The following is a 24,116-nucleotide window of genomic DNA, read 5'->3' as shown; positions in this document are numbered from 1 at the left end:
ATACCTACAAAAGCTTTTAGTCAGTTTTTATGTTCTCTGCACGCTTAGGTATTTTTTTCCTTTTAATCAAGCTCTTTGTCCTCCTTTGCTGAATTCTAAACGGTGGTCTGTTGTTTTTTTTTCTGGTCAATTTGCATGCCTCTTCCTTGGATTTAATACTCCCTCTTAATTTCCTTGTAAACCATGATTTGGTCACATTTCCTGTTTTATCTTTGTGCCAGACAGGAATGAACAATTGTTGGTTCACCCATGTGCTCTTTCAATATTTGCTATTGCCTATCCACCAATGTAATGTTTCCCAGTCCATCATAGTCAACTCACACCTCTTATCACAGTAGTTTTCTTTATTTAGATTCAGGATCCTAGTCCTGGAATCAACTACGTCACTCTCCATCTTGATGGAGAATTATATATTATGGTCACTCATCCCCAAGGGGTCTTGCACAAGTAGAATATATTTGCCAATTATTCCTTTCTCATTACACACAGTACTCAGTCTAGGAGAGTCTGTTCTCTAGTTGGTTCTTCAACATATTAGTCCAGAAAACTATCCAATGCACACTTCAGGAATTCTTCTTCTATGGTACTAATTTTATTTGGCCAATGTATATGCAGATTAAAATTATGCCTGTTCTCATCTACCTTTTCTCCACCCTCTCCAATGTCCTCTGCAGCTTTCCTAAGTGTGTTGATGAAAGGCAAACACAATGTCAACTTCATGATAGGAACATCATAAAAACATGGGGATTGAAGAGAAATGACAAGCTTGTGTATTAAGATTTTGACACCAAGTCTGCATGACAGTAACAGAAGATCATTGCCCCCAAGCTAACTAGTTGTGCAGATAACTTGCATGTAATTTGATATTAGAAACTTCTAAAGTCAGTGATGCCAACAGACTATGCATGAAACTCCAAGGGGGTAACTTTAATAACTCCTAATTCAGTGATATTGTAATTACATGAAGGCAATGATAGCTTTTAAAGATCAGAAACCAGTTAGTACTTGGACAAAAATATAGTAACCTTAGGACTGCATGACAATTTTAAACAAAAATTTTCTAATTTCATTCCTGCATTTATTAGCTAATTGTATGAGTTCCAATTTTGTTTTGAAAATATAGGTGTGAATAAAGGAGTAGCATTTCAAAAATTCAAAAAAATAATAAGATAACATACTGCATGGAAAGAAAATGTAATCGGGCATATAACTGGTTATCTCTAGTCAGTGACTTTACATCCTTTCACCTAGAGGCTGCCAATTTCTCTTGTTAAATGACTCTCGAGCTTGAGTATATCTGTTATTGCCTCCCCCAGGCTTTATATCCATCAACCAACCCTCTCCTCCTTGAAATATCAACAACCTATGGGAAGTTTGGGAGTGGGGTGAGTTTAGTTCATTTAGCTTAAGGTTCAGGATAAACAGTGCAGCTTCAATTCCTATTCCAGTTGAGGTAGACTTCGGACCTACCTCTTTACCTTGCCCCCAAGAATGGAAAGCAATGGCAAACCACCAGTGAAACTGCCAAGAATACTGCTCAGCAGGCAAAAACCAAACATTTGCCTTTGGACAGAGCATATGAGTGAATGAACAAATGTATGTGATTTCATTGCTAGCAGTTATCCTGACGCGTCAGCAATTACTATATAGCTCTTACTGTCAATTAAGTCCTAAATAATGTTACTTCACAGAAAAGCAGCAGATACCAAGTACATGATTTTATTACACAATTCAGAAATGATAAAAAACACATTACATATTACTTGTATTGATATATCAGTACAAAAAACAGACTCAAAAACCATTAAATTATACTTGCATCACCTAACGGCAGGCTGGGTCATAAGTCAGTCAAATTTAAAAATGAGGAAGTTCATCCAGATAAATTAGGTTGGCATAATTACAATTCATTTGATGGACAAAGTGTGAAATGTTTTGAGGCTTTATGCACAATACTGTAACTTGCCTATTTTGTAATGTGACAGAAATTCTGCTTATTATAAGCATAACACAAGTTAACATCTGCAAAAGAAGCATCCCAGTTTGTAAAAAAAAGGTAGTGTTACAACATGAGGAACGTTTGAGGTAAGACCATGCAATCTTTGCCCTTTGAGGTTTAAACCACAAGGGAGCCAGACAGTTCTCATCAACTATCTGTGGCATTAGCAATGGAGAAACCTAATACCTTCACAAGAGGAAAAAATAGTTAAAGTGTGCATAAAATTACCTCCTGTGTTGTGTGAAACTATGTCACTCTGGGCAAAAACCTGAGACAAATGCATATAAATCAGGTCTGCCCCCCGTTGTATTATATACAACGATTTAAGCCTTTAAAGTTATGGGTTTTGGAAAAGTAATCAACTTTGTACAGAATAAGATAAGGAGGGAAGATAGTTGGTGCAGTCTTGTGAATCTGAATGACACCAGTGCTGACTGGAGTTCCTTGGGAAGAGTTTTAGCAGCAAGGATGATTGCTACACTTGAAAGTTTGGGAAACCCAAATAACCTCCTACAACAGACTGCTTCTGAGTTTTGTCCATTTGAGGAATTGAATATTTAAGGCCAAATTGGCAGTGCTAATGTCTTCAGTAGCATCTCCAAAAGCAATCATGCACAAATTTCCTCTGGCCTTAACTCTACTAATTACAGAAGTAACAGGGCTTTGAGCCTCACAAGGGAAGTTATTCAGACTACAAAATGAGGTACTGGATGAAGGGAATGTACCCGACATAACATGGAGATCTAGTCATATATTTGATTTTAACATTGTCAAAATGTTTTTAAAATTTCAAGTAACATCCCTCCTATTTCCCATTCCTTATTGGCTAACCATGGTCAATGCCAAATATGACTGGGGGTTTCAACCTAAAGGTAGCCTTTATTACTGTTGTTCTGACTCAACCATGAAAAGGTAGACTAGTTGCATAGTGGTAATTTGTCTATTTTCACTCCCTCTTGGGAGAATTGCCTGTTCTCGGATCGGCACCTCACTTCAGAATTGCAGAATGAATTCATAAATAGTCAATATAAAAGTGGGAGGGGTGATAGGAAAGGAGGGCATTTCAAAGCAACAGCATGTTGGTGTCCCAATGTGCTGCACCGGTGTGATAGTCTTTAGGCTTCTTCTAAATTAAAGATATTCTCTGAACAGTTATCCTTTGTATTGAGCAAAATAAACATTAAAACACAGTGGTTTAATGCAGCACTCATTAACCTATCAACTGAATAACCTTTCCATTTAAAAAACATATTCCAAGATGGTAGTCTTGGCAATGTTGGGATAATACAGGATGTCCTCACATTAACATTCCCTGCACTTGCACTATGTAGTTGCTGATTCGCAGTGATATCGCTGTATGCCTGGGCGGTCCCATCTAAGTCCCATGTAGTTCCCTCCCTTCACCATCTTGGATGTCTTGAATTGTTGTGATATTATTTAATTTTACCCATAAGATTCATTCATAATGAGCCAAAGAGGCAGTGATTATGAAGTGCTTTCTGCTGAAAAATAAGAGAAAACAAGTTATACTTCAAGTGCAATTATAAAGCTCTCTGAAATAAGTAAACATGCAGGGAATATCATCAGAGCTTCCGACATTTCAGCAACAACAGGCAATGATTAAAAACACCAATAAAATATAGAAGTTGGTAAGCTAACAACTCCTTTAGCTACTTTTAAGTAGAAATAATCAGAATGGAATTATGATGGACATGGAAAGACTGCTAACTATTTGAATTGAACAAACTCAACAACACACGCCTCTTAATTTAATGCTTATTCAGCAAAAGTCTAGGAGTTTGTAGGATGATCTTAAGAAAGACTGGTGAAGTTTGAACATAGAGTCAGTTAATGCTAGTCATGAGTGGCTTGCAAGGTATAAACAAGTGCCTTCCCCAGGAACACAACCCTGTTTATGACATTAATTTTACATAACTGGATAATGTAACATTACATCATGTGTTTTTCTAGGAATCAATTAACATAAAACAGGACTTCCTATAAGGTAAATATGGTTTTAAAAAAAACAGCCATTTAGGGGAGTCAATTTTCATATGTGATATGAACAAGGAAAGATTCCAATGATTTTCTTATATCTTTCAGCTTTTTTAAAAAACTAATCTCAGTTAACACAGGAAATTAAAGAAAACGCTGAGGACAAAAACACCCAAATTAAAAATGGTATAACAATGCATGTAATAGAACAGACTCATGTTTGCAACAGAGCTACTTTGGTGTTTCAGTGCAGGGAAAAGAAAATCTTCAGTCTAGAAGAAAGGTAAAGTGACAGAGATAGGCATAAAGAGTGGGAAATAGATTTTATTCTAACAAACTAACTGTAGCTTTTTCAGATTATATATGGAATGATGCTTTCTGTAGTAGTGGGGTGAAAAAATATAACCTTTTAGTTATGTTTTAAAAAAATTGTTTTGTCTGCAGTTTTTACAGTAAATGAAAATGCTTACTGTACACATTTACAAAAGTTAATCTAAGTTTGTTGCTATTTTTCATGATGCACTTTTCATCTATTAAAATATTTACAAAGACTAATTTAAGCCAGCTATTCTGGCAATTCATTTTTTTTCCCCCAAGACTAAACTCACCAGATCTGTCAATCTTTCATATTAGTATATTTTTGACCTGTGCAAATCCATATTATTAATTCTTGGTAACATATAATAAAACTGGATTGTAACTGTTTTTATGTAATTCATAAAGACATCAGGTGTCTTCACAAGACACCTTTACTTTCCTTATAAGCAGGGTTTGACCAATGATCAGCAAGATATGCCATAACTGGACACTGAAGGTTCTGCTCTTTAGCATGTTATAGCACTGTATTGCAAGGGTCTGGCACACTTGGGTTCATGTACGACTTAGAACAGTACTGCCCAGTGATGTGCAGCTAGGGAAAGTTTAGTGTTTTCAAAGCCATGTGTACCAGCAAACATGGAGGTAGCTCCTAGCTTGAACCCTATACTGCATGTTTGCAAATAGTTCAAAGAGTTAATAAAGACTTACAATTAACCTATTTATGACAATGAAGATCTACTAAATTGTATCAAAATACCCTGAAACAATAATTCTGCAAGTCATTGCTCTGGAATAAAAAAATTCTTAAAACCCAATAAATATTAATGGAGCATAATACAATTAAGCCCTATAATGGCCTTAAAAACAATTTTGCAAAGGTAATGAGCAGGGAGAACTAGCAAAAGGAACCAGAACTGAATAGTTCAGACTTGAAAATGGCAGATAAAGTGGGCAGCCAGTCATGATATCAAGTTTAAAACTCAATGTTGAAAGAAACTAAGTTGAAATTACACTATTTTAAAATGAATCTTAAAATTAAAAACTCAAAATAACTGCAGCATAGAGTTTTCAAGTGGAAACCACTGAAGTCTAACATCAGCCATGCTTCCTGTTCCTAATCACTGTTGATTCCAGTTTGAATTTCATACATAATTTTTAAAAAATTCTTTCGTGGGATGTGGACATCACTGGCAAAATCAACATTCGTTGTCCATCCTTAATTGCCCTTGAACTGAGTGGTTTATTAGGCCATTTCAGCGGGCAGTTAAGAGTCAACCACATTGCTGTGGGTCTGGAATCACATTTAGGCCAGACTAGATTAGGAAGGTAGATTTCCTTCCCTAAATGCCATTAGTGAACCAGATAGGCTTATACAACAATTGACATGTTCATCTTTACATTTTTAATTGCAGATTTTTATTGATGTTGAATCAAGGGTGCATCAGGCTTGGCTGTATTGACATAATAAAATTGCCTGCCAACCCATTCTACCTCAATTCAAGCATATTTACTTCAACAAGAGCACTGTTAAACATGTGTATAACTGTATTCCAGTAAAATAAAATTCCTGCATTCTACAGATATTCAGCACAGGGAATGAAGGTACAATAGATCAAACTCTTGGACTGTGGTACAGTTGCAGGACTATTAGTAAGCTGGATGATTCCTAGGTATGTACATTGCAGGCAATTACCTTTTCCTTCAAGAAACTGGATGTTATGACATAGATTAAATTGCATCTGAGGCAAACTGTATGGAGAAAACGTGACTAAAATTGATCAAATTAAAACATTTCCAGTGGAATTAATCTTTTGTTCCATGAAAAAAAACAATAGGCATGAATTATGACACTGGCTATGTTGTTTTAAATGGCAATACTAAGTGACTTACTAATTTCTGTGTATATTCTCATCTCATCTACTATAGCTAACTTGGTCAAAATTCATAAAATATACTTAGCATTTCAAAACAAGTTTTCTACCATCACCACATAACCTAGCAATCAAAATTTAAACCAGCACCAATGGTAAAATTTTGTTCATTCCATCCAATAAGTCACACATAAAGCAGCTTCACCTTTATCGGGTGGCAATGCCGCTGTGTCACCTGTAGCTGCAGAGATCTCTTTATTTTCATTGGATTTGCTCTCTGTACCCTTTTTAAGAGGTTCTTCAAGGTTTTTCACATCACATACAAAGACATCAATTGGTCCTTCAGTACTTTTTATATGAACCTGGATAGTTTCCTATACAAACAGAAAAGCTTTTTTAAAGAATTCTGAAAGGGAATAAAGTGCAAATATTAACAAAATACAGAGATTGTGGATAGAGTTCCACTTAACGCACATTCAAGAATTTGGGTGCAAATTGCACTTGAAAAACTGTGCTGGTTTTCTGAAATAAAGTCATGTTCAATTTTCCGCTCAATTGCAAATATAAAATCTTCCATGAACCAGAATGATAGAAGCTTTTCTCCTACTTCCCTATATTAAAAATATAAATTTGGTATATTTAAGAGTGGTAACCTGTTGCAGTTTCATTAATACACGTGCAAGTGAGCATATCACGAAAAAAAAATGCATTTAGTAAAATATCTAGTCCACCAGCTGAGGTGAACCTGATTTGACATCACTTGAAAATTTCAATAAACTATACTGAACCATTTATTAGTTTCATTCTATACTAGTCACTTCTATAGTCATTTGGTGAGGTTTATAAAACAGTTGCAAATGGGCACAGTTGACAGACACTCTGTGTACATTACTTCAGTGGGTGAAGTGGGTGGAACTGGCTTCCAGGACAATTTTTTATAAAAAACGTTAAAGATTGTAGACATTTATGTTATGCTCGACATACCCTGCACTTAAAACTCAAACTCTTAAGATGCTTTGGCAAATTTCAGGATCAGAAACTCTAGGTCGATATGTTGAACCAGCCCATTTACTTTTTCAGTTGTTATTTAGGAAGAAAAACATGATAGCAACACATCTATGAAATTTCTCACAAAGTCTTATAAACCACAGAAAAAAATACTAAAAGTTGCTGATCCGGCGTTTGATAAGTTTGCATTATCCTCTGAAAACAAAGCATCTCCATTCTAGACACCCGCACCAGCCCATCAACATACTTGAACTCCAATTTCATAAAAAGTATTTAATGTTAATTTTTAGAAGCTGTGAGAGATGTTCATTAATTTAAAAAAAATCCATTCCCTGGGCCTCATCTCTAACTGTTTGAAAAGTTAGGGTTCGCAGTCTGGTGCAAAATGTTTCTCTTAGCCAGCTGATATAAATGCAGGACAGCAAATCAGTGGCTACGCTCCATTTTAAGTGGGTAATTCAACAATTAGCTTACAAGTGTAGTCAGAGATCTCCCACAACAGATATGCCAGAAATAAACAGTTAACTTGCATCTTACCTTTTTGGGAATTGGTACTTCCAACTTGGTTTCTTGGGGAGCTTTGATTGCAATCACAATCTGTTCCTCGAAGGCTTGCAGGCTGCGTATGTCTTGATAAGTTACGTATGCTAGCGTATTCCTTTGTTAAGTTAAACTGATTGCAAGGTATGGAAAATACAGGGATGTTAGTGATACACTGATGCATATTTTATTTCCAAATTCTATGTGAAAGTACATATTGAAATCTTCTACAATTAAAGATAAATTCAAATTTCATCACGGGCAAAATACTGTGGCCATTGGAAATCAGAAATAAAACAAATGCTGGAAAAACAGAGGTCTGATAACATCTGTGGAAGGAAAAACAGTATTAATATGCCATCCTTTTGTTGCTTTTTCAAGTATCATAATTATATGCAGGTTTATTGCAAAACAATGAATTAATACCACAACAGGTTTTAAAGCTAATTATACCAATACCTTTAGATGCTGAGACAACTTAAATACACTTAAAACACAACCACTTAGTGGGATTGTACTCACCAAGCTGAGGACTGCTCCTCATGAATAAATTTCCCCATGGCCTCACTCTACTCCCACAAGTCAGCTCACACTCTCCACTCATTATGTCTGGGCCACTGCATGGCCCTTGCCCTACTGCAACATCAGTGCAAAGTCTTCACTCACCACTGTTGTCAATTTTATTGAGGCCAAATTATGGCTTACTGTGGGGAATAGAAAATGTCATGTTGATGGAATAGGGGTGTCTTTCAACACTGGGGATTGTACCAAAAGAATTTCCAATCTTGCTTCATCACTTCTCATAACAAAATGGCCTCATTAAAACCCATTTCTTCAATTTCACTTTTGGCTACCTTTTCTGTTTTCCCCATGCCATTCTCTCAAAATATATTTAATGCATTTTACTGCACTAATGGAAGAAAAAGTAGTTTGCTATTGTTTGTGCTAGGGATGGAACAGTCAGCAAACACTCCCAGATGGGCAGCTTGATGGCACAGCGGTTAGCACTGCTGCCTCACAGCTCCAGAAATCGGGTTCAACTCTGGCCTCGGGTGACTATGTGGAGTTTGCATGGGTTTCCTCCAAGTGCTCCAGTTTCCTCCCAATGTCCAAAGATGCGCAGGTTAGACTGATTGGTCAATTGCCCCTTAGCGTCAGGGTAAATAAACAGGGTAATTATGTGGGGTTACGAGGATAGAAGCTGAGTGGGATTGTCGTCAGTGCAGGCTCAATGGGCTGAATGGCCTGCACTATAGGGATTCTATAATATGATATAATGCAGCCAGATACAGAGTGAAGGTGTCCAATAATGTGCCTTAGCTTCAACCTTACAAGCACCCAGAACGGATTACATAACATTTTCCATTTCTTACACTGGCATTCCTGTGGCCTATCATTTTTGTGCATTATTAGAGTAGTTGTAGACATACTGCAACAAAAAAAAAATGGATTAAGACTTCAAATTAATTTCCTAATCTGTATTCAGACAGCAGAGACTTTCATTCCATCACAATGGGCTGGATATTAAACCAGCACCAATAGTGAAAGGCCAAATACACTATCTAATGATGAGCTCCATCTGTTTCATATCTGACCCAATATGCAGTATAAGAACACTGCCTGGAATAATACTGCTATTAATCATTCTTGTGCTAGTTTTCACACTGTACGACAAAACCTCCTCAGCACTTGGCACTGGCGTTCACTGGAATAATACAAGAACTGCTAATACTCAAGATAGGAATGCATTAGCTGATACAACACCACTACAAGATTTCATTCCTATCCCACCCCAAAAAACTACACAGAAGTGCAGTCAAAATGTCAATCCTACTTGTGGTACTATTCTGAGAAACAGTGGCCACCTGAAAATCTACCCCTTAGATTCAAAACACAGATGGATAATAAAAACAAAAAACATCAGGAGTTACAATTCTTACATTGGTACTGTATCTATAGTTCCCACCCCCCTCACCCCACTATTAATTTCAACATTCCTGCAATCCAAACCAGTGGTAGAATCACAGGGTCTATCTCAAATTTTAGATATTTCTCACAACTAGCTGCAGGGAGTCAAAGGTTACAAGGAGACAGGCAGCAAAATGGAATTAAGGCCACAAGCAGATCAGCCATGACCGTTTTGATTGTTGGGGCAGGCTTTATGGTCTATGCATGTTTCTATATATTATGATAAATGGACATCATGGAGCATGCTTTCATCTGGTCAATTATCTAGGTGGATACAAAACAACAATTGAAAATGTACAAGGTACCACAAGATTCTCCTCACTTTGAAAAGCAGACTAATTTGACACTCCTGGCAGAGCCTCAAAACCAAAGCATCAGTATAAAACTGTATAATATAATAAAGGCATTATTCACTTTCTTCTTGTATGTACACTAATATTTTTCACCAGTATTTACTGGTGAGAAAAGCATGGATGTTAGGGAACTTGGGGAAATAAATAGTGATGTCTTGAGGAGTGTACATATTACAGAGGTGGTGGTGCTGGAAGTCTTAAAGCGCAACAAGATAGATAAAATCCCCAGGACCTGATGAAGCGTGTCCCAGGGAGGAAATTGCAGGTCACTTAGCCAAGATATTTGAATCATTGGTAGTCACAGGTGAGGTGCCTGAAGATTGGAGCGTGGCAAATGTTGTGCCTTTGTTTAAAGAGTGCAGGGAAAAGCCTGGGAATTACAGGCCAGCAAGCCTCTCATATGTGGTGGGTAAGTTGTTGGAAAGTATTTTGAGAGACAGGACCTACAGGCATTTAGAGGCGCAAGGACTGATTAGGGACAGTTAGCATGGCTTTGTGAGTGGAAAATCATATCTCACAAATTTGACTAAGTTTTTTGAAGGGGTAACCAAGGTAGATGAGGGCAGTGCAGTTGATGTCGTCGACATGGACTTAGTAAGGCCTTTGACAAGGTACCACATGGTAGGTTGTTGCATAAGGTTAAATCTCACAGGATCCAGGATGATATCTGAATGGATACAAAATTGGCTTCTTGACAGAAGTCAGAGGGTGATTATAGAGGGTTGTTTTTCAAACTGGAGGCCTGTGACCAGCGATGTGCCTCGGATTGGTGCTGGGTCCACTGTTATTTGTCAGTTATATTAGTGATTTGGATGAGAATATAGGGGGCATGGTTAGTAAGTTTGCAGATGACACCAAGACTGGTGGCATAGTGGACAGTGAAGGAAGTTATCTCCAATTGCAATGGGATCTTAATCGATTGGACCAGTGGGCTGTGAATGGCAGATGGAGTTTAGACAAATGCGAGGTGATGCATTTTGGTAGATAGAACAAGAATAAGACTTAGTCAATAGTAGGGTGTTGGGGAGAGTTACAGAAGAGATCCAGGGTACAGGTTCATAGCTCCTTGAAAGTGGGTCACAGGTGGACAGTGACAAAGGAGGCATTTGACATGCTTGGTTTCATTGATCAGAACATCGAATATAAGAGTTGGGACGTCTTGTTGAAGCTGTACAAAACATTAGTAAGGCCACACTTGGTCACCCCATTATAGAAAGGATATTATTAAACTAGAAAGAGTTCAGAAAAGATATACTAGGATGCTATTGGGACTTGATGGTTTGAGTTATAAAGGAGAGGCTTGATAGACTGGGACATTTTCCTCTGGAGTGTAGGAGGCTGAGGAATGATCTTATGGAGGTCTATAAAATAATGAGGGGCACAGATCAGCTAGATAGTCAATATCGTTTCCCAAAGGTAGGGGAGTCTAAAACTAGAGAGCATAAGTTTAAGGTGAGAGGGGAGAAATGCAAAAATGTCCAGAGGAGCAATTTTTTCCACAGAGGATGGTGAGTGTAACAAGCTGTCAGAGATTGTGGTAAAAGCAGGTACAATTTGGTCTTTTAAAAAGCATTTAGATAGTTATGTGGGTAAGATGGGTATAGAGGGATATGGGCCAAATGTGGGCAATTGGGATTAGCTTAGGAGTTTAAAAAAAGGCAGCATGGACAGGTTAGGCCGAAGGACCTGTTCCCATACAATAAACCTCTATACTTTAAAAAAGTTCACATCCTCCACTATGAAACAGGTCATAGCCTTCAAACTAACTATTTCGCAGCTGGTTGGTCGGCTTTAAACACAACTGGCTGGAAAAGTGAGACGCTTCGAAAAATGAAGCCCAGTGAATTCCAGTCATTGACTAGCCCTGGCTACAAACTGTCCAAAGAAGCCAATGACCTTATTCCTTTTTCAAAGGTGATAGGTAACAGCCATCCATCAAATCCACGTGTAGAGGTGACTTAGAAGTATCTTCAGAAACATGTCTGAACAAAAGATGCCTATTCCTTTGTCAATAATGACTAGGCAGCTAATCTTGGCAGTGCCAATAAGTCTAATTGAATGAAATGCTTTTAATCAAGTATGACACTATGCTACATTTTGTCCAACACATTACCTTTGTGAAGACTCCTGCAACAAGCTTATCCAATGTGCTGTGGTTTCTATTTTTGAGGAATAACTGTAGGATTCAAATCCTTCATACAGTTTCTAACCATAAAGAATCCCAGTCAAATATTTATGGACAAAATCTACATTTGTCACACCCATCATCTTGAGGCTTCAATTGCAGTTATAAAACACAGTTTTTTAAAATAGCATTATCCAAACAAAGCTTTCCACAAAAAGGCAGACATGCAGAAACAACTTCCTTAAGAATCAAAAGGATATCTTGCATTTTCTTTGTCTTCTGTTAATGTGTATAACTGATGAGCACAGTCTTTGATTAATTCATCTAATGAATTCTCTATTGTTGTCAGCTCAGCCAGTTCTTTTTTCAGTTTGCGAGACTGAGCTTCATATCCTAGTTTCTCCTCTGGATTTTTGCCTCTGGAATCAGAAAAATACAATTCTACACTTTTTTAGAATAAGAGCAGCAGTTCAATATTTATGACATCAACAATGAACAGCAGCATCACTGGAAGAGAAAGGATGACAAAGGACAAAGTGGACTAGTTATAATTACCTCCAAAGTTAAATAGCTTTTAAAACTCAATGCCCAAGCTCAAACAGCCATTGATAAAGGGAAATTAGCTGGTAGCATAGTTATATATATTTCACAGGCTAGAATTAAGCACAAACAAAATATAAAGAGGAATAAAGTGCTTTGCAAGTAGTACAATGTTGGAATGGACAATTATCAAAGAAAGGATTCATCAGTACTCTTCCATTTTGAACAATTACTAATAAAAAGAGGTAGCAAGAGCAAAAATACTCTGGATAAGCAACTACACTGTCCATCACCATGAGTGACTCAGTAGTGTTACTGACTAAACTAGTCAAAAGCTGAAGAAAATAGCTATCAGGCCAGATCTGTGGCAGGAGGTAAGAACCAGTAAGAGAGAATAACTTATTTGATCTTGACCTCACTAATTCATCTGCTTTGGATGCATCTGCTCATGACAGAAGTGACTGTGCACTGTGATCTTGTGAAGACTGAATGCTCTCTTAACTCTGTGGACACCCTACATCATGCTAGTAACATGCCATTAGCTCTACCATTAAGCTAAGGGATAAGGTACCAGATCTCAGTTTAAAATTGGGTGTACTTGAGACACTGTGGGCCATTGGTCCAGAAGCAGAATTGTGCTGCATCAGAATCTGTAACCTGATGGTCCTACATACCTACCACTCCCACATCAAACCGAAAGACAAATCCAGCTGAGTGGTGCTGGATAATTAATCGATTTATGGAACAAGAGCCATATGTTCACTCCCACCCTTAAAAGATGACACAGTTCAGCATTCAAATGCTGAAAGGTTGATGCATTTCCAACCATCTTCAGTCAAAATAAAGTATCCCCCACTATTTTCAGTTATAAGCGTGGATCTAATTAGTCTCCTCCTGAGGTCTCCAATAATGTTCTCCTTAACTTTGTCAATTTACATGTGGAATGAATTTTGCTTTAAGCACTAATATCAAGTAGAAACAAAAAAACTATATATTTTTTTAAAAGTTACCATGGGTATGGAAGAAGTGTTACCACCCCTAGCAACTGACAAGGTCATATGCAAATCCACAAATTATCAGACTTACTGAACTCAATTTTAAATTTACCACAGCAACATTTGAACTTAAGTCTCTTGATTTTAGATTCTCCACCATACATGAACAAGGTGTGGTTTTTAATATCTTTTGTTCCGAACTGACAAGCTCAAAATAGAATTTTGAATTGACAGAAAATATGGAAAAGACAACTTTTATTTTTTGTTTACTTAAAACTGCTATGGGCAGTCTCAGTGACAGATGTGATCAGGCAGAAGTAAAGGGTTTGAATTTGGAGAGAGGATGGTTCTTGCGACCTGGAAGGTCAGAGGGCTGCTGTCTCTGTAAATTAAGTGAATCTTGATGGGAGAAACTCTCTAGTAACTGGGGAGAAAGTTGTGGTAAAGAACAATGGAATCTCAGATGGGAGAATGACTTTTGTGGTAGCTTTTGGGGGGAGTAATGACATTTATTCCATTTACAGTTTCTAAAAATCAAAAATCTATGAATTGTTAATTAATAAACTAGTTCACCATTTTTAAATTAAACTATCTCTCAATACATACAGAAGTGAACTAGAGGAAGCAATAGTATTCAGAAGTACAGAATTTAAAATGCCCCATGAGATAACCTCACAAGAACCTTTGCATTATTACTTGGAGATCCTGGAATTCAAAACTTTCAACAAACTCCCTAGAAATATTCTTGTGTTTTTGACATGTCAAATTTCTTTAGAACCAATTTTCCTTTAATAATTCTACATAACCCACTTCAACAGAATGATTAGAACAGTGACATTAACTGCCCCAAAAATCTTCTGCTTTCTAATAGCTTTCAAACTTAATTCCAACTCATGCCTCCCCGACCCTTCCGCTTGCCATCTCCCTCCTGCAAACCCGAGCAAGGGCTCGGAAGAGGAACTGAGTCAGAGGAGCTGGGAGTAGGAAAGTTGGGAGGAAAGTGACATGGAAGTTCATGGTTGGGTTGCAGGGAAGACAAGTGCTTGTGTGGCTTTGGACTCCAGAAAGTGGCATGAGTGAATTTTGGCTGTTCAATCCACCTGATTAATCACGTCAGGCCTGGTTCTCACCTGTTAATTTCCTGCTGTGGGGAGTCTCCCAGTTCTTTGCATGTGGGCTAGGGTACCAGAAAACCTCATTTAACCCAGGACATACATGGCTGCTTTGTTGTGTAGCTTGCAGCTTAGAGGGAACACTGTTTCCTACTGTCACAGGTAACAGTAGTTAGTCAATTCATAGGAGTGAAGAAACTATAGGCTATTTAGACCATCCAGCCTGTTCCATTCAACGAGATTGTGGCTGATGTTATTTAAGTCCATAACCTTTATCCTGTATCCGTCAGTATCTTGGATGACAAATATCCATCAATATCAGATTTTAAATTTATAATTGCCATTTGTATCACGTGTCTAAGCATTTTCTAATTTCACTGAAAAGGTCTACATGTTATACAATGGAATCCCCAACTAAGAGAACCACTTCCTCCACATCTATCCTGTGAATTTAAAATTTGCTTCATTTCATACAGTATTAAGAAATGCCACTGTGCATGGAACACAGCAAAAACTAAACCACTTCCACATAATGCTGAAGATAAAATAAAAATAGAAAATGCTGGAAAAACTCAGTAGGTCTAGCACCACCAGTGAAACGGGAATCAAAGTTAACATTTTCAGTTCAATATGACTCTTCGGAACTGTTGTAATTTGTTGAAGAGTGGTGTTTCTGAAAAGTGAAATAGTCACATCTGATCCAGAGTGGGATCATTACAGTGATTCTACAGCCAAAGTGACTTTGAATTAATTTGATGAATGCTTTATGGCAGGTGCCCAAGATAATGACAATAATGAATTTAATTATTTTAAAATGCTTTAATTGACGTTATTGGTGTATTTGTACAATTAATTCACTGTAAAACATTATTTTAATATGTATTAGTGTTTTTTCAATTTCAAAATTGCACCAGTTCATAAGAACATAAGAACATAAGAAATAGGAGCAGGAGTAGGCCATCTAGCCCTTCGAGCCTGCCCCGCCATTCAATAAGATCATGGCTGATCTGTTGAGGCTCAGTTCCACTTTCCCGCCCTCTCCCCATAACCCTTAATCCCCTCTCTTATCAAAAACCCATCAACCCGCTTCTTAAAAATATTTAGCGAGGCAGCCTCCACCACTTCAACGGGCAGAGAATTCCAGAGATTCACCACCCTTTGAGTGAAGAAGTTCCTCCTCAACTCCGTTCTAAACCGCCTCCCCTTTATCTTGAGGCTGTGCCCCCTAGTCCTACTGTCTTTTTTGAGCGGGAAGAGTCTCTCCACCTCTATCCTATCCATCCCATTCATCATCTTATACGTCTCAATGAGACATTCAGCATTTTATACTTGGCATACATGCCAACCTGAGGTTTTTTTTTAAAAAAAAAGGACTTTGAGGCTTCAAAAGGGTGATTCAATATGCCGTAATCTACAGTATTATTGCAGTTACCACAAATTTGATTAAAATATTTATGGAGTGTCTTAAAGGAAGCAACTTGGAAAGGCAAGATTTAGGGAGGGACACCCAGAGCTCAGGGTTTCAGCCTTGGTTCCTGAATATATAAAATGATAAAATATATATGCACTCCATTGCTTTGTAACGTAGGAATGATGGAATGTATGGTAATTAAATTTGTCAATGACACCAAGATAGTTAGGAAAGTAAGTTGTCATGAGGAGCTATAAATAGCATAAAGGGCTATAAATAGGTTAAGTGAGTGCAAAAATTTGGCAGATGAAGCATATTGTAGGAAAACGTGAATAAGTCTGTTTTGGCAGGAAGAATGGAAAAACAGCATATTATTTAAATGGAGAGATTGCAAAACTCGGTGGTATAGGGTGTCCTGGTACATGAATCTCAATAAGTTAGTATGCAGATGCAGAAAGTGATTAGTAAGTAAATTGGAAGTTATCATTTATTGCAAGGGGAGTGAAATATAAAAGTAGGGAAGTTATGCTGCAGTGTCATAGAATCTAGGTGAGACCACATCTGGAATACCATGTACAGTTTTTCTCCCTTATTGAAAAAAAGACTGCATTAGAAGCAATACAGAGAAGGTTCACTTAACTCAATTCCTTAGGTGAAGGGTTTAATCTTACGAGGAAAGGTTGAACAGACTGGGCCTATACCCACTGGAGTTGTGAAGAACGAGGAGAAATTTGATATGGTTAGTATGATGGCTAGTACAATGCTTTAACTTGTGGGAGAGATTGGACTCAGGAGTACAGGTTAAGAAAGAGACTACCATTTAAGATGGAGATACAAATTTTTTGCTCTAAGGGTTGTTAGCCTATGGAATTCTCTTCACCAGGAAGAAGTGGAAGCTGGATCACAAAGTGCAGTTCAGACCACAACCAGATCAGCCATGATCTTATTAAATGGTGAAGCAGGCTCAAAAGGGTTGAATGGTCTACTCCGGCTCCTAAATACTGGTTTGCAATTCTAATATTCTTCTTAAATTCAGCTTTACCCGTCTTTCCGTGTTCAATCTGTATTTATTACATTTTTGGGAACTCTTAAATATGTACAGCTGATTTAAACTTGGATTCAGAGCAAATAAAATTGTAAAAACATTGCCATAAATAATAATATACTTCCACTTGTAAGCCTCATTTGCCTTAAAGCAAAGGAAATTGAACTTCTAGCTTAGTTTGGAATGAAAAGAGTCAGGGGGCCCTGAAAAGCATCACATATCATGATTTTCAATGGATAAAATGTGAAGCAGAGATGTACAAGATTGAGAGACAGCGACAGGGTGGATAAGGAGCAGCTGTTCCCTTAATTGAAGAGTCAGTCACAAGGGGACATAGGTTCAAAGTGAAGGACAGGAACATAAGGGGTTTTGAAGAAAAATGTTTTTACCCAGAGGCTGGTGGTGGTTTGGAATGCACTGCCTGGGACAGTATTGGAGGCAGGTTGCCTCATATCCTTTAAGGGTTATCTGGATGAACACATGGCACATCATAACATTGAGGGCTATGGGCCAAGTGCTGGCAAGATAGGATTAGGTGGGAGTTCAGGTGCTTCTAATGTGTCGGTGCAAACTCGATAGGCCAAAGAACCTCTTCTGCATTGTATGATTCTAGGTACGTCCAATGAATACTGTTGAATTTTACACAAGAAATCAATTTATTGTTAAAAAAGGAACTTACATCCACTCAATTAAATTTTTGGATTTTTTTCTCACAAGACGAATCCCATCCAGTACATTGGTGATATCATAAACCCTTCTCTTTCGTACCCCAAGGACTCTTGCAACATCATTCATGTCAAGAACACCATCAGGAGCTGCCTTAACAAGTTCCATAAATTGTTGCGTTAGACGTACTAGGGATACATCAAAACGTGGCTTTTTTGCTGTTATAAAAAGAGGAAAATAAAATCAACCTTCAATTTTCAAAACTAAAATATTTAAATACAAGTCAATGAACAGCCACATAACAGCAGGTCAGAGAGGTAGTTTTTAGAGGAGCATCTCAGAGGAGACGGGCAATAGAATCTTAAAGTTATAGGAGGGAATTCTAATGTTAAGGTCTAAGCAATTGAAGGCACGGCTGCCAATGATGGAGTTATTAAAACTAGGGATCCAGAAGAACACAGAATTGGTCGAGTGCACAGTTCTCAAAGTTGTACGATTGAAGTAGGTCACAATGATAAAGGGGGGAGGTGACAGTGCAATTTAAAAACAAGGAAAGAATTTTTATAGGGGTATTTTGAACTGACTGAAAAATGTATTTATTGGCGGTGCAGGAGCAGGATCCAGTCACTGATCCACATTGTGGCCAATGCGTGCGAGTGTGAGAGATTCTATTTGAAGTACTGAAACCTAGAAATTAAAATTGGTCCCCAAGGGCTATAATCTCTGAATTATTACCCAAGTCAGGTGCAAACTAGCAGTGAGATAAATGGATAAATTTTCATGTGAAATCTGCTCCAGTATTATGATAGGAAGAAACTGTGCTGTTGGGCAGGAACCAATAGAACTGGGCTGGGATTAGGCTCTTAAGAGAAAGGATAAATATGACAGTCACAAGGACTTGAAACTGTAAGTGGGCTGGAAGGAGGGGTCAGGAGGAAAAGATAATAAAATAATTAAAGAGCAAACAAACATAAGAGGAGCTGAGTATAAATTGTGGTTTAGGCACTGCAGGTAGAGGGAAACTTTGAAAGATCAGAAATAATTAAATCATGAGATAGAAATAAGAAACATGATTGTGCTTGTATATAGAGCACTGATCAGAGTATAAGGAACAAATGGAATGAATTGCAACTGCAAATTCAACTTCCAAGGGTATAACCTGGTGGCAATTACTGAGTCAGCATTGCAAGACTATCAGAACCAGGAACTAAATATACTGAACTATAAGGTTTGCATGAATGATAGAAGATGGTAGAGACTGAGGAGAAGCTATAGTAATTAAAGATGATATCACTTCAATGATTAGATAGGATATAATGCGGTAAGCGGGTGATAATGACTTTAAAGGTAGAGAAGTGCAGCCATGGCTCAATTGGGAGCACTCTCGCCTCCATCACTCGAGAGTTTGAGCACAAAAGAAATGCTGACATTCCAGTGAAATACTGAAGGAGTACCATCTTTTGGATGGGATGTTAAACCCAGATCCCATTTGCCCCTTCGGATAGATTAAAATGATCCAATCACACTATTTTAAAGCGTGAGTAATCACTAATGTCCTGGCCAATATTTATCCCTCAACGTCACAGAAACAGATCATCTAGTTATTGTCACATTGCTGTTGAGAGAGTTTGTTATCGGCAAACTGGCTGCCGTGCTTCCGGCATTACAACAGTAATTACATTTTGAAAGTAGTGAATTGATCATTGAGTGCTTTGAGATATCTGGGGATAATGAAGAGTGCTAAATTAACTATAAATGGATTTAAAACAGTTGTAGCTGTTATATAAATGCCTCCTGATAACAGCTACGAAATGGTAGATTGTCTCATTGTATATATGCAGGGATCAGAAAGGCATAGAGACATAAGAAATAAGAGCAGAAGCAGGTCGTTTGGTCCTTTGAGCTTGCATCACCATTCAGTAAGATCATGGCTGATCAATGTGTGAGGGGTTCAAGAGTAATTTTAATTTAGGATTTCTTTAAATTTCTATTGGGACTAGCATGTCAGAAAGTAAGTGATTTTCTTGTGTGTGTTGAGAAAGTATTCTGCAGCAAAATGCTTCAGACACAAAGTGACATTCCATATTAAATTTTGTAAAAATATTAAGCCAGATTTAGTTAACAGCATGTGAATTTGTTGAATAACAATCGTAACAGGAAAGTTCAACGTAGTGTTTGACAGAGAAAAATGCAAAACAGATTTAGGTATGGGTTACTTTGATTGGATGAGATGCTGTCCACAATTAACTGGACAAATATATTGATGTAAAGAATGACAGAAGATTAATGAGAAGTATTCAAAAAGGAATGTTAGATACAGAACCAGTTTATACCTCCAGAGGGCAAGAAGAGGGCAAGAAGAGTTCTACCTGTTAAAAAAGACAGCCATGGGCACCAAAAGGGACAACACAAAACGAAAAAATATAAAAATAAAATCACACACAGATTCTGGTGAATGGGAAGATACCAAGAACAGCAAAGTGTGGCAAAACAGAATTATAAGCGAGTATGAATGAAATTTGCAAGGAAACTCAAAAGCAACATTTTTATCAATTAAATGAAAGAGTAATTTAAGCAGTTTCGAAACTGCTGATGACAACATTTTCAATGAAAATAAGGAAATGTTGACCATGCTGAATAATGGGTTTGCTTCAGTATTTACAGAGGAAGAGGTCAGCAAATTAGGTATCTCAAGTAACAGTTACATCTCAGCTATCTTACGATCTTCCCTTTTTAAAATTACAGATTTTGAGGCAAGTGCTTTATACCGAAAGGAACACCACTTCTAATTATCCTACTTTAAAACTTGACAATGGATTGTGATCAATGTCAAAACTAAGAATGTTGTAAACACAAAACAGGTCAGTTAGAATTCAGAGATGCTCCTGGGTCTAGCAAAAGTGACCATCTACAGATTCAGGTTAGGTGCTGCAAAATTGGAATGGTTGCTTGTCTCCCTTCCGTTACTTTGCCCACACCCACATGATCCTGCAGGGCCAAGAGTAACTCAGATTCCAGCGTCTCCTGCAGAATTTTATAAAAGGTATCCATAGAACAAAAAAAAAGTGCTGTAAGATCAATTCAAAACAGTAAGTGACTGTCAATAACTATCCTTCAAGGATTTGTAGGAATGTTAGCTTTAAGTTATCTTTTTGCATCTGATGACAAAATTTATTGCAAAGTTGAGTTTGATTCAGCAGGACATTAATTCCCCACTAGCAACATTTTGGGGGAGAGGGGGGTTGGGGATTTACCATTGACCAGAAACTGAAATGGGCTAATCATACAAATGCTGTGACTACAAGATCAAGTTGGAAGTTAGAAGCTAGGGATACTGTGGCGAGTAACTCATCTGCTGAATCACCAAAACCTGTCAACAATCTACAAGGCACATGTCAGGAATGTGACGGAATACTCGCCACTTGCCTGGATGAGTGCAGCTCCAACAACACTCAAGGAGCTTGACACCATTCAGGATAATACAATCCACTTGACTGGCAGCTCATCCAAATCCAAGAACTCCCACTAGTACAAATGCACAGCAGCAGAAGCAGTTTGTATCATTTACAAGATTGCTGCAGGAAACAAAAAAAAAATGATGTTTCAACAGCACCTTCCAAACCCATTAACACTACCAACTAGAACATAGTACATATATGGGAACACTACTGTCTGCAACTTCCACGCAAGCCACTCCCCATCCTGACTTCAAAATACATTGTGCCAGTCCTTCACTGCTGCTGGATCAAAATCCTGGAACTCCCTCTCCTAACAGCAATTTGGGTGTACCGACAGCACATGGACTTCAGCAGTTGAAGGCAGCAGCTCACCAACTTCTCAGGGGCAATTAGGCATGACCAGTAAGTACTGGCCAAGCTAGCAAAGCCCATATCCCTTGAATGATTTTTTAGAAAAGTGGCTGTAAAGGGCATGCAAAATTAACAGTAGGCACATTTGTTTCATGTATTCAGATATGATTTGTTTGCACCCAAATAACTGAAGTAAATTCCAGCATTTGAAAATCTCACCAATTCACAGTAGATCCTGACAAAAAAAAGTACTAAATCGTAAATGGAGGTAATTGCTACTCTGCAAAACACATTGGTGGGAACTCAGCGTGTACTACTACGACCAAGTCCAGAACTCATAGATTCAAATAAACGTTATCTATCCATGCATTGTACACATCTCTACAACCCAGCCCCACTCCCCATATCTGGGACTTCAGACTACTTCCCTTTCGCATGTAATTCAATGGAAATCTACTCTTGCCATGATTTGATTACACGGTGGAGTAAACACTGTAGCGAAGGTAAACAATGCCAGCGTATTACACGTGCACGTGGATTCGTCTTTTTAAGCAAAGCAGGATAACGATTTTTTAAAAATAGGAGATCGGCCATGTTAAAAAAATCAGGTTAAAAAATCATAGGGAAGCCGGGGTGGGTGGATAGGGAGGGGCAGGGGGCAGTGCCATCTTGGTGTTGAGGATGGATCAAATGTTATTAGTCAGGTTTAATACACAGAGGATGGGGATTACACAGACAGACAGACAGACAATGCGGCTATTGCCAGGGCTCAGTAAGACTCACAGTGTCTGGCTGTTGTGACTGCCTGTCTGCCCTCTTCCTCCATGCCGGCCTTGTGTTGTGATCCAACTGAGCTCGGCCACTCACTCAGGCCGGCAACAACCGCCAGCCACAGCTCGAACCTCCCCCTAGCCTGACGCCTGGTTCCGGCACTCACCGCGAATCCTCACCGCCTGCCTTGCCTTGCCCCACACACACCCACACACCCTCTCTCTACCCTAGCTCTTATTTATTTCTCTCTATCCGCGCCTCCCGTTCCCTCCACCACAAACGGCAATATGGTGCCGCGCATGCTCAGCAGACACGCCGCGCCCACCCTTATGTCCCAGCGCATGCACTCTGGGCCGGTTGCCGGCGCTCTGAGTCGCATGCGCTCCGGGCCCATTGCTGGCGCGCTGGGCCGGTGGCAGATTGTTGGTTCTCTGTTGCCTTCTTTGGTCTGTCTTGGACTGGAGGGATCGTCCTGGAGCTGAAAGTCCAATCTCCTGCATATCATTGCGAGAAACCGCGGAGAATTTAAAAATGTGTCCCCATCCCACTTTCTTTAAACATTCGTTTCTTAACTTCAGAAAGTATTATAGGTTGGAGACAGGAGAGTAAGGTCAGAGAATATGGCCAACCAGCGTTAACTACTCTAGACCAGTAATTCTGAATGGTAAATATTGAAGAATTCATTTTTCAACTAGTTCGATTATGAAATATGATCTATTTTATGTCTTTATGCTCGATAGTTTTACATTCTTGCCACACTACTGATTCAAAATTGGGGGAAATATCTCTGTGCAGGGCCAGTCTTGAAGGCTGCCTTGGAGAACGCTTATCCGAAGATCGGAGACTGAATGCCCTTGACTGCTGAGTGTTCCCCAACTGGAAGAGAACACTCTAGTCTGGGGATTGTCGCTCAGTGCCCGTTCATCCATTATCGTAGTGTCTGCATGGTCTCGCCAATGTACCATGCCTTGGGACATCCTTTCCTGTCCACCAAGACACACAACAATGCAGAATCGCTGAGCAGAAACCGATAGCCAAGTTCCGCATGTATGAGGACGGCCTCAACCGGGATCTTAGGTTCATGTCACACTACATGTAACCCCCACCATTTGGCCCGGCTTGCAAAATTCTACTGACTGCCCCGGCTTGAGACAATTCACACTTCTTTAACCTGTGATTACTTCTCTCTCCCCTGAACATGGTGAAACAGGCGGAGAGAGCAATTAATAAAGCATAAATGATTCTGGCCTTTATTAATAGGGACATAAAATTCAAGAGCAAGGAGAACATAAGAAATAGGAGAACATAAGAAATAGGAGCAGGAGTAGGCCATCTGGCCCTTCGAGCCTGCCCCGCCATTCAATAAGATCATGGCTGATCTGTCGTGGCTCAGTTCCACATTCCTGCCCTCTCCCCATAACCCTTAATCCCCTCTCTTATCAAAAACCCATCAACCCGCGTCTTAAAAATATTTAGCGAGGTAGCCTCCACCACTTCAACGGGCAGAGAATTCCAGAGATTCACCACCCTTTGAGTGAAGAAGTTTTTCCTCAACTCCGTTCTAAACCGCCCCCCCTTTATCTTGAGGCT

The 24,116-nt window shown here is 38.7% G+C and overlaps 1 protein-coding gene across 5 annotated transcripts; it reads right to left on the bottom strand.

Annotated features, from left to right (window-relative positions):
- Positions 1 to 1,703: 1,703 nt before the first annotated feature.
- Positions 1,704 to 22,813, bottom strand: e2f6 (E2F transcription factor 6). Of its 5 annotated transcripts, XM_080192130.1 has the most exons (7): positions 22,539 to 22,813; positions 21,373 to 21,521; positions 17,960 to 18,164; positions 12,438 to 12,596; positions 7,729 to 7,843; positions 6,389 to 6,557; positions 1,704 to 3,501 (listed from the first exon to the last, which is right to left on the bottom strand). In XM_080192130.1, the coding sequence occupies exons 3-7, from the start codon at positions 18,112 to 18,114 to the stop codon at positions 3,485 to 3,487; spliced, it is 615 nt and encodes a 204-aa protein (XP_080048256.1). In that variant the 5' UTR covers positions 18,115 to 18,164; positions 21,373 to 21,521; positions 22,539 to 22,813; the 3' UTR covers positions 1,704 to 3,484. The 5 variants fall into 5 exon arrangements, with proteins under 5 accessions (XP_080048256.1, XP_080048253.1, XP_080048254.1 ...); XM_080192127.1 differs by lacking the exon at positions 21,373 to 21,521; XM_080192128.1 differs by lacking the exon at positions 21,373 to 21,521 and having other exon boundaries at positions 1,704 to 3,498.
- Positions 22,814 to 24,116: the final 1,303 nt, after the last annotated feature.

This window comes from Carcharhinus amblyrhynchos, chromosome 7 (genome assembly GCF_965287045.1).
Source record: "Carcharhinus amblyrhynchos chromosome 7, sCarAmb.v2.hapA, whole genome shotgun sequence".
NCBI lineage: Eukaryota > Metazoa > Chordata > Chondrichthyes > Carcharhiniformes > Carcharhinidae > Carcharhinus > Carcharhinus amblyrhynchos.
This window is presented reverse-complemented; position numbering and strand designations above follow the sequence as displayed.